This window comes from Castor canadensis, chromosome 2 (assembly GCF_047511655.1).
Source record: "Castor canadensis chromosome 2, mCasCan1.hap1v2, whole genome shotgun sequence".
In the NCBI taxonomy this organism is placed as follows: domain Eukaryota; kingdom Metazoa; phylum Chordata; class Mammalia; order Rodentia; family Castoridae; genus Castor; species Castor canadensis.
In genome coordinates, this window is record NC_133387.1 from 26468483 (window position 1) to 26482891 (window position 14409).

General features: G+C 40.8%; 1 protein-coding gene across 3 annotated transcripts in view; it reads left to right on the forward strand.

The window, feature by feature from the left end:
* Positions 1-14409, forward strand: part of Znf800 (zinc finger protein 800) — a 210051-nt gene that overhangs the window by 156172 nt on the left and 39470 nt on the right. Inside the window, exons 1-2 of one of the 3 annotated variants that reach the window (XM_074063915.1) lie at positions 10580-10769; positions 11217-11335. In XM_074063915.1, coding sequence (XP_073920016.1) covers positions 11275-11335 — 61 coding nt within the window. In that variant the 5' untranslated portion in view covers positions 10580-10769; positions 11217-11274. Of the gene's footprint in view, positions 1-10579; positions 10770-11216; positions 11336-14409 lie in introns of those variants that run through there. The other 2 variants (XM_074063926.1, XM_074063920.1) reach the window with 2 other exon arrangements.

Below are 14409 nucleotides of genomic sequence, written 5' to 3' on the forward strand. Positions count from 1 at the left end.
GAGTGGTATTGCTGGATCAAATGGTAGATCGATGTCCAGCTTTTTAAGTAGCCTCCAAATTTTTTTCCAGAGTGGTTGTACTAGTCTACATTCCCACCAACAGTGTAAGAGGGTTCCTTTTTTCCCGCATCCTCGCCAACACCTGTTGTTGGTGGTGTTGCTGATGATGGCTATTCTAACAGGGGTGAGGTGGAATCTTAGCATGGTTTTAATTTGCATTTCCTTTATTGCTAGAGATGCTGAGCATTTTTTCATGTGTTTTCTGGCCATTTGAATTCCTTCTTTTGAGAAAGTTCTGTTTAGTTCACGTGCCCATTTCTTTATTGGTTCATTAGTTTTGGGAGAATTTAGTTTTTTAAGTTCCCTGTATATTCTGGTTATCAGTCCTTTGTCTGATGTATAGTTGGCAAATATTTTCTCCCACTCTGTGGGTGTTCTCTTCAGTTTAGAGACCATTTCTTTTGATGAATAGAAACTTTTTAGTTTTATGAGGTCCCATTTATCTATGCTATCTCTTATTTGCTGTGCTGCTGGGGTTTCATTGAGAAAGTTCTTACCTATACCTACTAACTCCAGAGTATTTCCTACTCTTTCTCATATCAACTTAAGAGTTTGGGGTCTGATATTAAGATCCTTGATCCATTTTGAGTTAATCTTGGTATAGGGTGATATACATGGATCTAGTTTCAGTTTTTTGCAGGCTGCTAACCAGTTTTCCCAGCAGTTTTTGTTGAAGAGGCTGCTATTTCTCCATTGTATATTTTTAGCTCCTTTGTCAAAGATAAGTTGCTTATAGTTGTGTGGCTTCATATCTGGGTCCTCTATTCTGTTCCACTGGTCTTCATGTCTGTTTTTGTGCCAGTACCATGCTGTTTTTATTGTTATTGCTTTGTAATATAGTTTGAAGTCAGGTATTGTGATACTTCCTGCATTGTGCTTTTGACTGAGTATTGCCTTGGCTATTCGTGGCCTCTTGTGTTTCCATATAAATTTAACAGTAGATTTTTCAATCTCTTTAATGAATGTCATTGGAATTTTGATGGGAATTGCATTAAACATGTAGATTACTTTGGGGAGTATCGACATTTTTACTATGTTGATTCTACCAATCCATGAGCATGGGAGATCTCTCCACTTTCTATAGTCTTCCTCAATCTCTTTCTTCAGAAGTGTATAGTTTTCCTTGTAGAGGTCTTTCACATCTTTTGTTAGGTTTACACCTAGGTATTTGATTTTGTTTGAGGCTATTGTAAATGGAATTGTTTTCATACATTCTTTTTCCATTTGCTCATTGTTAGTGTATAGAAATGCTAATGATTTTTCTATGTTGATTTTATATCCTGCTACCTTGCTATAGCTATTGATGATGTCTAGAAGCTTCTGAGTAGAGTTTTTTGGGTCTTTAAGGTATAGGATCATGTCGTCTGCAAGTAGGGATATTTTGACAGTTTCTTTACCTATTTGTATTCCTTTTATTCCTTCTTCTTGCCTAATTGCTCTGGCTAGGAATTCCAGTACCATGTTGAATAGGAGTGGAGATAGTGGGCATCCTTGTCTGGTTCCTGATTTTAGAGGGAATGGTTTTAGTTTTTCTCTGTTAAGTATAATGCTGGCTGTAGGTTTGCCATATATAGCTTTTATAATGTTGAGGAACTTTCCTTCTGTTCCTAGTTTTCTTAGAGCTTTTATCATGAAATGATGTTGGATCTTATCAAAGGCTTTTTCTGCATCTATTGAGATGATGAAGTGGTTTTTGTCTTTGCTTCTGTTAATGTGGTTTATTACATTTATTGATTTTCGTATGTTTTATTGATTTTCGTATGTTGAACCACCCCTGCATCCCTGGGATGAAGCCTACTTGGTCGTGGTGAATAATCTTTTTGATGTGTTGCTGAATTCGGCTTGCCATTATTTTTTTGAGGATTTTTGCATCAATGTTCATTAAGGAGATTGGCCTATAGTTCTCCTTTTTGGAGGTGTCTTTGCCTGGTTTTGGGATAAGTGTAATACTGGCTTCATAAAATTTGTTTGGCAGTTTTCCTTCCCTTTCTATTTCATGGAACAGTTTAAGGAGGGTTGGTATCAGTTCTTTAAAGGTCTGATAGAATTCAGCAGAGAATCCATTAGGTCCTGGACTTTTCTTTTTGGGGAGACTCTTGATTGCTGCTTCAATTTCATTTTGTGTTATAGGTCTATTCAGGTGATTAATTTCCTCTTGGTTCAGTTTTGGATGATCATATGTATCTAGAAATCTGTCCATTTCTTTTAGATTTTCAAATTTATTTGAATATAGGTTCTCAAAGTAGTCTCTGATGATTTCCTGGACTTCCATGGTGTTTGTTGTTATCTCCCCTTTTACATTCCTAATTCTACTAATTAGGGTTTTTTCTCTCCTTATTTTAGTCAGGTTTGCCAGGGGTCTATCGATCTTGTTTATTTTTTCAAAGAACCAACTTTTTGTTTCATTAATTATTTGTATGTTTTTTTTTTGGTTTCTATTTCGTTGATTTCAGCTCTTATTTTTATTATTTCTCTCCTTCTATTTGTTTTGGGATTTGCTTGTTCTTGTTTTTCTAGGAGTTTGAGATGTATCATTAGGTCATTGATTTGGGATCTTTCAATCTTTTTAATATATGCACTCATGGCTATAAACTTTCCTCTCAAGACTGCCTTAGCTGTGTCCCATAGGTTCCGGTAGGTTGTGTTTTCATTTTTATTGACTTCCAGGAACTTTTTAATTTCCTCTTTTATTGCATCGATGATCCACTCTTCATTAAGTAATGAGTTATTTAGTTTCCAGCTGTTTGCATGTTTTTTGTCTTTACTTTTGTTGTTGAGTTCTACTTTTACTGCATTGTGGTCAGATAGTATGCACAGTATAATGTCTATTTTCTTATATTTGCTGAGATTTGCTTTGTGCCCTAGGATATGATCTATTTTGGAGAAGGTTCCATGGGCTGCTGAGAAGAATGTATATTGTGTAGAGGTTGGATGAAATGTTCTGTAGACATCTACTAGGTCCACTTGATCTATTGCATATTTTAGATCTTGGATTTCTTTATTGATTTTTTGTTTGGATGACCTATCTATTGAAGATAATGGGGTGTTAAAGTCTCCCACAACCACTGTGTTGGCGTTTATATATGCTTTTAGGTCGTTCAGGGTATGTTTGATGAAATTGGGTGCGTTGACATTGGGTGAGTACAGATTGATGATTATTATTTCCTTTTGGTCTATTTCCCCTTTTATTAGTATGGAATGTCCTTCTTTATCTCGTTTGATCAATGTAGGTTTGAAGTCTACTTTGTCAGAGATAAGTATTGCTACTCCTGCCTGTTTTCGGGGGCCATTGGCTTGGTAAATCTTCTTCCAGCCTTTCATCCTAAGCATATGCTTATTTCTGTCGGTGAGATGAGTCTCCTGTAAGCAACAAATTGTTGGATCTTCTTTTTTAATCCATTTTGTCAAACGGTATCTTTTGATGGGTGAATTAAGTCCGTTAACATTAAGCGTTAGTACTGATAGGTATGTGATTCCTGCCATTTAGTTGTCTTAGTTGTTTGAAGGTTTGATTGTGTGTACCTAACTTGATGTTACTCTCTACTGTCTTGCTTTTTCTTATCCTGTGGTTTGGTGCTGCCTGCCTTTTCATGGTTAAGTTGGGTGTCACTTTCTGTGTGCAGGATCCCTTGCAGAATCTTTTGTAATGGTGGCTTTGTGGTCACATATTGTTTTAGTTTCTGCTTATCATGGAAGACTTTTATTGCTCCATCTATTTTGAATGATAGCTTTGCTGGGTAGAGTATCCTGGGGTTGAAGTTATTTTCATTCAGTGCCCGGAAGATCTCACCCCACGCTCTTCTTGCTTTTAATGTTTCTGTTGAGAAGTCTGCTGTGATTTTGATGGGTTTACCTTTGTATGTTACTTGTTTTTTCTCTCTTACAGTCTTCAATATTCTTTCCTTAGTTTCTGAACTTGTTTTAATGATGATATGTCGTGGAGTAGTTCTATTTTGATCTGGTCTGTTTGGTGTCCTGGAGGCCTCTTGCATCTGTATGGGAATATCTTTCTCTAGATTTGGGAAATTTTCCGTTATTATTTTGTTAAATATATTACACATTCCTTCACTTGCACCTCTTCTCCTTCTTCGATGCCCATGATTCTCAAGTTTGGTCTTTTGATGGAGTCGGTGAGTTCTTGCATTTTCTTTTCACAGGTCTTGAGTTGTTTAATTAATAGTTCTTCGGTTTTTCCTTACTTCCCATTTCATCTTCAAGTTCTGAGATTGTGTCTTCTGTTTGTTCTATTCTGCTGGATTGGCCTTCCGTTTTGTTTTGCAGTTCTGTTTCGTTCTTTTTTCTGAGGTTTTCCATATCCTGGCAGTTTTCTTCTTTAATGTTGTCTGTTTTTGTCCTGAGTTCATTTATCCGTTTATTCATTGTGTTCTCTCTTTCACTTTGGTGTTTATACAGTGCTTCTATAGTTTCATTTCTTCTTTTGCCTTTTCAAATTCTCTATTTTTATTGTCTTGGAATTTCTTGAGTGTCTCCTGTACATTTTGGTTGACCCTATCTAGTATCATCCCTATAATACTGGAGTAAAATTTCAGGGTCTTAAGACAGGGGCATTTTCAAGTTTAGTAGACAATGTTAAACAATTTTCAAAAATGATTGTTCCAGTATACAGTCTCAACAGCAGTTTACAAGTGTTCCCATTGTTCTACATCCTTTCAAAGGAAATTTCAAATCAGCACTTGGAATTATGTTTTTAATTTCAGTAATTCTGGTGGTTGTATAAGTGATATCTCATTGTTTCAATTTACAATTTTATTAATAAGGGTGAACATATTTTAATACTTTTTAACTTATAGAAAAATTTGAATATGTACAAAATAAGCAGAAAATGATTATGAATCTTCCTATACTTATCAAATAGTTTCAACTATTGTCAACATACTGCCATTCTTGTATTTTTACTACTTCCACCCATATCCACTCAGACTCTATTCCTTTTTACACATTGTGCACACATTGAAAAACATTATTGGTACATTAACAAATGATAGTCCCAATACCTCTATAATTCCCTTGTGTCCCACATTCTCTCTCCATCTAGTTTAACTTCCCTTTGCTGATTTCTGTAAAGGGTAAGAAGTCCAGTTTTTGGAGCATGGTATGTGAAGTTGTAGGAGTGCCAGGTATAATAGTGTGTATTATGTGCTGTATTCTAGGTCTTTTTGGGTTCTTTCTTCATTAACTGATTTCTCACAATCCTGAAAGTAGTGTACAGCTGAGACAATTGAGGCTCGAGAGAGGTTCTTGCTTGCTTAGTTACATAATTTGTTAGTGATGGAGAAAGGACCCCCAGATTTTTCTGACTCTAAAACAACTGCTCTTTTTACAATGCTTTTGTTAATATTTGGCTTATTCATACATATGGTTGGCAGTTAAAATGGATTTTAAGACCAGGCATTGCAGTGATGAGTACTCATTTCAGTACTCAGCATAATAGGGCAGGAGTACAGAAAGTTGGAGGCCACCCTGGGCTACACAGGGAGATGCTGATTTAAGGAAAAAAGAAAAGAAGATTTTGAGTGGATTAGAAACATCAGATTGGTTTGGACTATAATTCTGGTGATAGTATAGAATATGAGAATGACGGACAGATTGGTGGTAGAGAGACCACAGAGGTGATCTTTCAATGGCTCAGAGTCGAGGTTCAGGACCAGAAGACTGATGGTATATATGGAAAGAGGAAACTATTAATGGTATAGCCATTAGCTTATGGTTCTAGGTTAGATATCTGGGATAAATAAGAAGAGAAACCTGTACACAGGTAATTTTTATTACTTTGCATATGCTCCTCTGACTCCAAAGCTTCTACCTGGATCACCTGAATGAATAACAACATTGTTATTAAAATATGGAAGGGGAAGAACAGGTTTGCTGGGAGGATAAATTAAGTTTTGGTCTTGATTATTTTGAGATGCTTGGGGAAGTTTAGATGGTCTTTCTTATGACCAGTTAAAAGTATCACTTTGAGGCTCCAGGGACAGGTCTGAGCTGGAGATAAATTTAAGGAATCACCAAAGTATATGTAATGTGAAGCACAGGCTTTGGACTCAGACCTAAGAGTAAATCTTAGCTCAGACACTGTTCCCTTATGTGTAAAATGGAATATCTAAACCAGTATCTTTGTAAGGATTAATGAAAAAATATATAGCACTTAGCATGTTGTCTGACTTTAGTGATAAATTTATCATTAGCTATTATTAGATTACAATATACTTACTTGTGAAAAAAACCTCCACTATAACTTGTTTCCATGGAATTCAACTCAAATGCTACAAGAAATGCAATGAATGAAAAACCTGCAAGTTATGGTTTGGTGCCTAAAAAGCAGCATGGTGCATGCATGCATCATGTCACCTGGCCAGCAAGAATGAAGTATGCTTTTAGCATCAGGAATGGGGTGTATAAGACAGTCTCAGGAGTTTCCCAGGAGGCAGTTTATCTCTAGGACAGCAATGCAGTCAGATCCTACTTCCTCTCCTCCTTTGAATAAGCATTTTAGGGAAAGTATTATCTTTTTATCTTGTTATTTGCACCATACTTATGTGTTAAGTTCTATATAATTGATAACAGATCAAAAGTTTAATATTTGTCCTTCTAAATCAATTTACCTATGGCTCTTTATACTCAGTCCCTATTTTGGTACATAATTTGAACATAATTGTGGATTTAGTTATGCATTGTGAAATACCACATTATAATCAAAGCTAGCAAAATATGGACCACAATATGCAGATTCTTTAGGAACTATAACTGCTTCTACTTGATGTTGGTTGGAATCTATTTAGAACAGAAGGGAAACTAAGAATGGAAGTTAAAGAAAGCAACAAGCTGATGAGAAAACCAAGTTAAGGAATCACCAAAGTTTACTTACGGAAGGTCACCAGATTGACCCAATGTCAGTTTAAAGAATAGATTTATTTCCTTGTTTTGTTGTTGTAAAAGACATTACCAGGCATTTAAGAAAGTTTTAATAAGCTACTGTCATTCTTGAAATAACTATATATTGTGATAGATTGTATGCAAAGATCATCATAGTTCTGGCCACTCCTGAAAATGAGTCCTACTCCTTTGCATGTGACTTTGCTGCTCCTCCCTTGATCAAGAGGGTAAGGCTAGCTCCCTAGTTCCTGGATCTGTGCTGGCCTTTTGACCTGCTTTGACTAATAGCATGTGGTGGACGTGATGTTATGTAACTTCTAAGCTTAGGGCCTCAAGGGGGTCTTGCAGCTCCTACTCTACTGGCTTAGCATGCCGCCATCACAGGAGGAAACCCAAACTGTCCTCCTGAAGGATGAAAGGCTACATGGAGAAAGGTCCAGTCATCACTCAACACTAGCTCCCAGCCATGTGAGTGCACTGAGTCATGCTGCCAGATGACTCTAGCAACTGCGTGAGTCCAAACAAGGCTAGCCTGAATTAATGATCTAAAGAATTAAGAGCATATACAATAGCTTTAAGCTAGTAATTATGGTTTGTTATGCAGCAATATGTATACACAGATACATACATATTCACATATACATATATATGTATATGTGTATATGATAATGTTCTCTCACTTTAAGAATGAGAGAGTAACTTTAAACTATGAAATAGACCTAAGGTTAATCATTACAATGTAGTTCCAGACTTTTAAAAACTAAAAAATAATGCTAGTTGGGTGTGGTGGTATGTGCCTTTAATTCCAGCGTTCAGGAGGCTGAGATAGGAGGATATGAGTTTAAGGCTATCCTAAGCTACACAGTAAGATCCTGTCTCAAAACAAAACCAAACCAAACCAAACCAAAAACCAAAAACCAAGCAATGTGTTTCCTAGGTTGCTTCAGGAATGAAAGCAAGCAGATTTTTCTGGGATGGTTTGTGCATATTGTTTTCAGAGGTAGGGTGATAACTGTAGATGATGCCCGAAGTCTCTCAAAACTCTTTTCAATTAAATTCTTGTGACTTAGCAACTCCATTTCCACTTTATGAACTTGTTCATGGTAGTTCATGCAGAATAGAATAGCAAACCTCATCAGATTGTTAGTAGGATTAAATGGGTTAACACTCGATCTTAAAACATATTAACTACTGAATACATCTTAGGTATCAGTATTGCCATTATGCTATAGTAGGGAGTTACATGAGTCCTGAGCTCAGTTCTGTTACTGATGTAGAGCATATCATTTAATCTGTTTTCTCAGCTATAAAGTAGTTTACTAGATTAAATTCCACAGTTTATTTGCATCTTTAAATTTCTATGATTCAGTGCTTGATATTTTTTTACCCATAGGTACATTTCAGTCTTCCAACTTTTCAAAGATTGTCTAAAACTTACTTGGTTAGCAAGCAATTTTGAGAACCCTCTCCTAATGTCCATTTGGAACTGGAGGAGTGTTATAACATTTATTCAGTTTTTTTTTAAACCCATACCTGGTTAGCTAGTATTTATAACTCACCTACCGAGATAAGCTTTTTCTAGGTTTATGGGAATGGATATTAATTTTAAACCTGTGATAAATATACTTATGTAAAAGTAGGAAGAGATCTGAAAATGAAAAATATTTCACCTCAAATTTCACCAAGTATCTCCAATATTGATATTTTTGTTTCAGTATTTCTTCACTGAATTGACATTTATAATGTGTATTTAATTTTATATCTTCCTTTTCTGCTTTATTTTTCTATGCTGTTTTCTCATTACTACAGCCTTCTACTGACTTAACTTTTCTGCTTATTAAAGTTTTATATGCTTAATTCAGAAAATTTTCAGTGTACAAAAGCATAAAGAAAATAAACATTATATGTAATTCCACTTAGTATCACATTTCAAAAATACTTCTCATTTTTGTAGGTTAAGCATATCCCATACAACTAAATATTATACAAAATATGATTTTTGTTGGCTGCATAACAAATATCATCATACAGAAGTAATCATAATTTGTTGCACATTGGCTTATGATCTGTGTCATTATACTTCAGGTTAACGTTGGGTGCTGCTTCTTCACAATGGGATAGATAAATAAGATCGTACAAAGTACTTATATTGCTGGGTAGTGAGGGTGGTTCATTTTCCTAGCCCTTTCTTGTCGACCCCACAATCAAGCTGCTACAAACCCCCAAGACCTATGCAAAAGGCCCATTCAACATTTTTACAGTGATAACTGTATTCATTTACAAACCTGCCATTGGATTTTGAAAATAAATTTGGGGGCTACTCTTTCTTTTCCCTAACATGGAGCCTACCTACTGAACTTTACAACTTAAGGATCCGGCAGGCAAGCTGGCACCTTAAGTTGGACAACTGCAAGGTTTCCAGTGACCTTAGTGAGGGGTTGGTAGATAACGGGGCGAATGGGCAGAAATGCCGCCTGGACCAGAGAAGGAGGTGAGAAGCTCCCTGCCAGAGCAGCAGCCTGGGTCTGCAGAGCTGACCCATGGATCTGCGGATCTGCGTATCTGCGGGGATTTTCCGAGCTGCGGCTGCAGAGAGGAGGGAAAGTGCGCGCTGGCCACGTGACCCAACTTCACTTTCGAGTTGCAACAACAGAGCGCTGCGGGAATAAAAAACCCATCTGCTGCCAGAGACAGTGTTCCTAACGGTCTGACGAAGACCCCACCCCGCCCCGTGTTCCCAAGTTCCAGCAGGCGCACTTCCAAAAATGCTGGCAAGAAAAAAAAGCAGAAGTTAGACTTTTGCCATTGTTGAGCGCAGTGACAGCCCTTTAGGATCACACACTGTCAGCCCCTTCCTAGTTTTCTCCCGATGGCGTCCCGCTGGAGAATCGCGTAAGCAACAGCTTGAACGCCGAACAGCCCGAGCCCCAGTACGGACGCGCACCGCGGGGCTCACACCTCCCGGCCTGGGCTTCGGCTGTCGGCGTCGCGCGTCCGAGCAGCCGGCCCCGGGAATCCGGCCGCGTCCCCGCGCGTCGCCTCCCCACACCCTGGGGGGGGGAAAGGGGTGGTGGTGGTGGTGGGGGAAGCGAAGGTGCCGCCGGGCGCATGCGCGCGGCGCTGCCGGGCGTGCCGGCCACACTCCCCCCACCCACTCCGTGAGCTTGTCACTTCCTGCCCTCGCCCCATCTCCGTCCGGGGTCAGTCAGTCGCTCCCTGTCGCTGCCGGAGCCTCTCTGCTTCCCCCTTCCTACCCGCTTCGCGGCGGACGCTCGAGCTTTCCGGGGAGGGGGCGACAGAGAAAGAGAGGGGCTGACTTAATAAAGTTTCCTGAAACATCTACTACCAGAAAAAAGACCCACGGTGGGGGGATCCCCCCATTCTTCCCCGCCCCTCTCCAAAGCCAGACGGACCGTTGCAGGTGGAGCGGCGCAGAGGGGAGCCGGGCTGCGGCGGCCGCCGTTGCCCTGGCGAGGGGCGCCTGGGTTCCTGCCTGCTCCGGTTCCGGCTCCTTCGGCGGCGGCGGCGGCGTCTGCAGCCAGGCGGTTCCTCCTGTCAACTGCCTGCACCCGCGCGCCGCCCGCCCGCCCGCCAGCCCGGCCCCACAGCGCGGAGGGACGCCGTGAGCCGCCGCCGCCGCCGCCGCCGCCGTCGCCCCGGTCCGCGGAGGGACGTGGTGAGCTGCGGCGCTTCCGCGTCAGCGTCGGCGGGGACTCTTTGGGAGCGCGTCGGGCCGAGCCCAGCTCCTTTTGGCGTGGTGCGCGGAGGCTGCGCCAGGTGGGGCCCGCGGCTTGCCGGCCCGTCTCAGGAGTTAAGTAAGTTGGGCGCACTTCGTGGTGGGGACCCCCACCCCCAACGCACGTGCGCGGCGGGAGGGCGCCGCACCTCGGGCGCCCCGGAGCCTGGCTGTGCCCGCCGCGCCACGCCGCGCCGCTCCCCGCGCCGGCCTCTCCGCGCGCCCGTCCGTCCGCCCGCTCCCTCGCTCTCCCTGGCCGGCGAGGCCGCGTCCGCCCGCGTAGCTTGCCGGGCCTTCGCCGTGCGCCGCGCTCGCTGCGCGCCCCGGGCTGCGTTTCCGGGTAGGGCGACGAACCTGTGAGGGGAGCTCGGGCCCGAGACGCGTTCGGGCGTCTGTTTCCTTTGCGAGGGGGAGCGCGGAGGGCGCGCGGTGGGGAGGGGAGCTGGACCTTGCAGCCGGACAGAGTCCCCCCATCCTCCCCCGGGGAAGTTGCGGGGGAGTGACGCGGTTGTGCCTCTCTCTACAGCCGAGCCGCGATGAAGAGCTGCTCCCAGTGAAAGGAAAGTAGGTCGCACCCACTGAAAATGCCTCTGAGGGACAAGTACTGTCAGACGGACCACCATCACCATCGCTGCTGCGAGCCAGGTATGCGCGGCCCTCCTCCGCACGCCTGGGCAGTCGGGCAGTCATCCCTGTACGCAAAGCAGGGTGTAATTTTCCCGGGCAGAAAACCACTTAGGAAGCCAAAAGCCTGTACAAACAAGAGGGCTCCCCTCCCGATCCCCTAGAAAGCCCCGCGGGCGTCACCCTCCGTCCTGTCCACAGGGGCGGTCACGGCCACCCACCCCATCCCTACTCCAGGTGCCCCGCGCTCCGCCCGCGCTCAGCCTGCAGGGAGGGAAGGGCAGAGACAGGTGTGTGTAGCGCGCTGGCTGTTGGCTTCATGGGAATCGTTAAACTTCAACTTGAAACCTAAGAGTTGCTCTTGCATTTTTGTGGTAGAATAGTGTTGACAGCCTAGAAATGAGTTGAGTTTGGGTTAAGAAGGTTTAGGAAGGTTGGTTGGACTTGTGGGGAGAATCAGGTTTTGCTAATTGAAACAAAAACCTTAAATTTTTTTTTCTTGTAAGGCGCTTACTGTATTGCAAAGTAGAAAAACCTTCTGATTGTTTAGATAGAATGTGTTTTTGAGATACCTTCAGTAGAACTGTTGTTTTCATTGAAATTATGAAGTGAAAAAGTGATTTGGGGAGTCGCTTGAAGAATATTAGCAAACATTAATTTGATGTATTTTGAACTATTGACAGTTCTTAGAATTTTGATGTACTTTGTGACATTTAAAGGAATAACTTAAAATGGAATCATTGAGCACATGCTGTCACTGAAATAAAGGCTATTCTACTTCCAAGGCAGGTGTTTATCATTGTTTTTGACCTAAAAGCTATTAGGATTTTTTTCGTACTTTTTCTTGCTTTTTGTTGGAGTATTTTAACTTGGTTTTTTATTATGATAGAGCTCATTTTAAATGATTTTAGTGGGAAAAATGGCACTGGTGAAGGGGAAGAGCTTCTGTGTCCAAAAATCTTTGAGTTTTTTCACATGAGAAGAGCGTTTGTACTACAGCCCATGGGTACTGCATTTTGTTGGGATCAGTAATAACCCACCTGTTCTAATAAAACAGGCAGGCCCTGGGATCCAGTTTCAATTGTCCCTGACCCATCTAACTTTCAGTACCCTTTCACACCTGCACATTTTGAAGTGAAGGTATATTGCTTATGTTTTATGGAGCTGAATGGATTTGCTTATTCATTTCTTTAACAAATTGTTATTGAGCACCTATTAGGAGCTAGGCACTGCCCATGGCAATGGGAATATAAATGATGAAAAAGACAAATAATAGGCCCTTCCCCCATAAAGCTTTTGATTAGGAAGAGATAAACAAGTAAATAAGAAATTTGTAAACAAGTAAATAAGATATGTTGGTAATTAAAAGTTCTCTTAAAGAGTTTTCATGCCCTTTTATAGATGCTTTCTGATATTTGACTTTTTAATGTGCATTGGAACTTTTTTTTATTTTTTCTGTTTTAGTAACGAAATAAGACAAATTGCCTTAATTTAAAATTTTCATCTTTTACTAGAAACTTTTTATGCAGGTTAATTTTCAGATTTATCAGATTAAAAGTAGTTATGATTCATATTATTATAATTTGCTTTTTGAGGTAAAATTAAACACATCCTGAGTAGTTCCATGGCAAGCTAGAAGTTTGTTATCTTTCTGGGTAGTTCGTTGTCATGGCAGGTGAAGGTGTGTGCTGAGGGGGAACATATTTCTAGGATTGAAAGAAATGTTACAGTGTGATAGTGTTTAAGAGGGTATCCTCAGATTGAGGGAGGGAGGTGACATGCTGTCTGAAAGTCTTTAAAGGGCCCTCCTGAGCTGGCTGTCTTGATTTGGATTATGAACGGTGGGTAAGTCCTCAGATGAGAACAGTATTCCTGAGGAGACCATTATGCTTTGATGGGATGGATCCTGTTTACAGTGATGGGTAGTATTACAAGCCTGTGGTATATGTAAAGCACTTTATTAGTTATGTCTTAAGTATTTTTTAAATGGAAAATTTCAGACCTTCAAAATACAGAGAATGGTGTAGGGAATCTGATGTAATCACCACAAAACTTCATCAGTTATCAGTAATACATGGACAAATTCTTTTCGTCTGTGTTCTCTCTTTCCCCAACAATTCCCTTCTCTACCATCCAGCTACTCTTCACTCCTTATTTTTTTCAACAGGAATCCCAGACATTAATCATAATTAGAAGACCTTTAAGGAGCTTATTGTAAGACAGGAGAGACTTGCAGAAATGGACATTATACTTGGGAAGTGTGTTCTTGGAAGGATGTAAAAAAAAATGTTATGAGGGTTTGGGTTTTTTGGTTGGAGGGAGATTTTTTTTTAATGGTCACACCTTGGATGGGTCTGATCTTGGGAGGAAATTTAATAAGGTATTAATATATAAAGGTTTCTAGAGTTGAGAATATGTTACAAATGAACAAAGAATTGTTTCTTAAAGTGGGAGCTACACAGATGTTCATACCAAGTGGATATGTCCAGGCACAGCTAAGTTAACCCTGGGCTTACTTTGAATGTTGTCTCAGGATGTATATATGTTGTAGTAGTAGTGTTCTGAGGGCAATAGGTAAGGAACTTTGTTCTACCTTAATAAATCAGGTATTGATATGTGGAAGTGGAAGAAGCCTAGAGCTTGTACCTAAATGGGGAAATGGGCGTCTAAAGCAAAGTCTTCTTTTTTTTCCTCATATCTTTCCCTTACTTATCGTTTTCTATCTTTTTTCTTTCTCCAATTCTAGAATTCTTATAAGAGCCAGACCTTGAAGTGTTCTTTACAGTTGGTTAGGTTTTCACTCTCTCTTTTGTAGTTGATTGTTCTTGCTTATAAGAACAATCATTATGGCTTATCAGTTGCCATAATGTACAAGTACTAAACACAGACTTACCTAATTCAGATAGACAATATCATTCTGTTTGTAAACCTCTGCTGTTGTTTCTCTGAGAGGTTGAATTCTTAGATTTTGTGAAAGATTTTTCTGTTTCTGGTATCAGGAAAGCAGTTGACTTGGATAGGATGATGCTGTTGTTCTTGTTGCTAGAGTATTTTTTGAGCACTTGCTGGATTTCAGGCTCTGTTTTAAGCAGTTT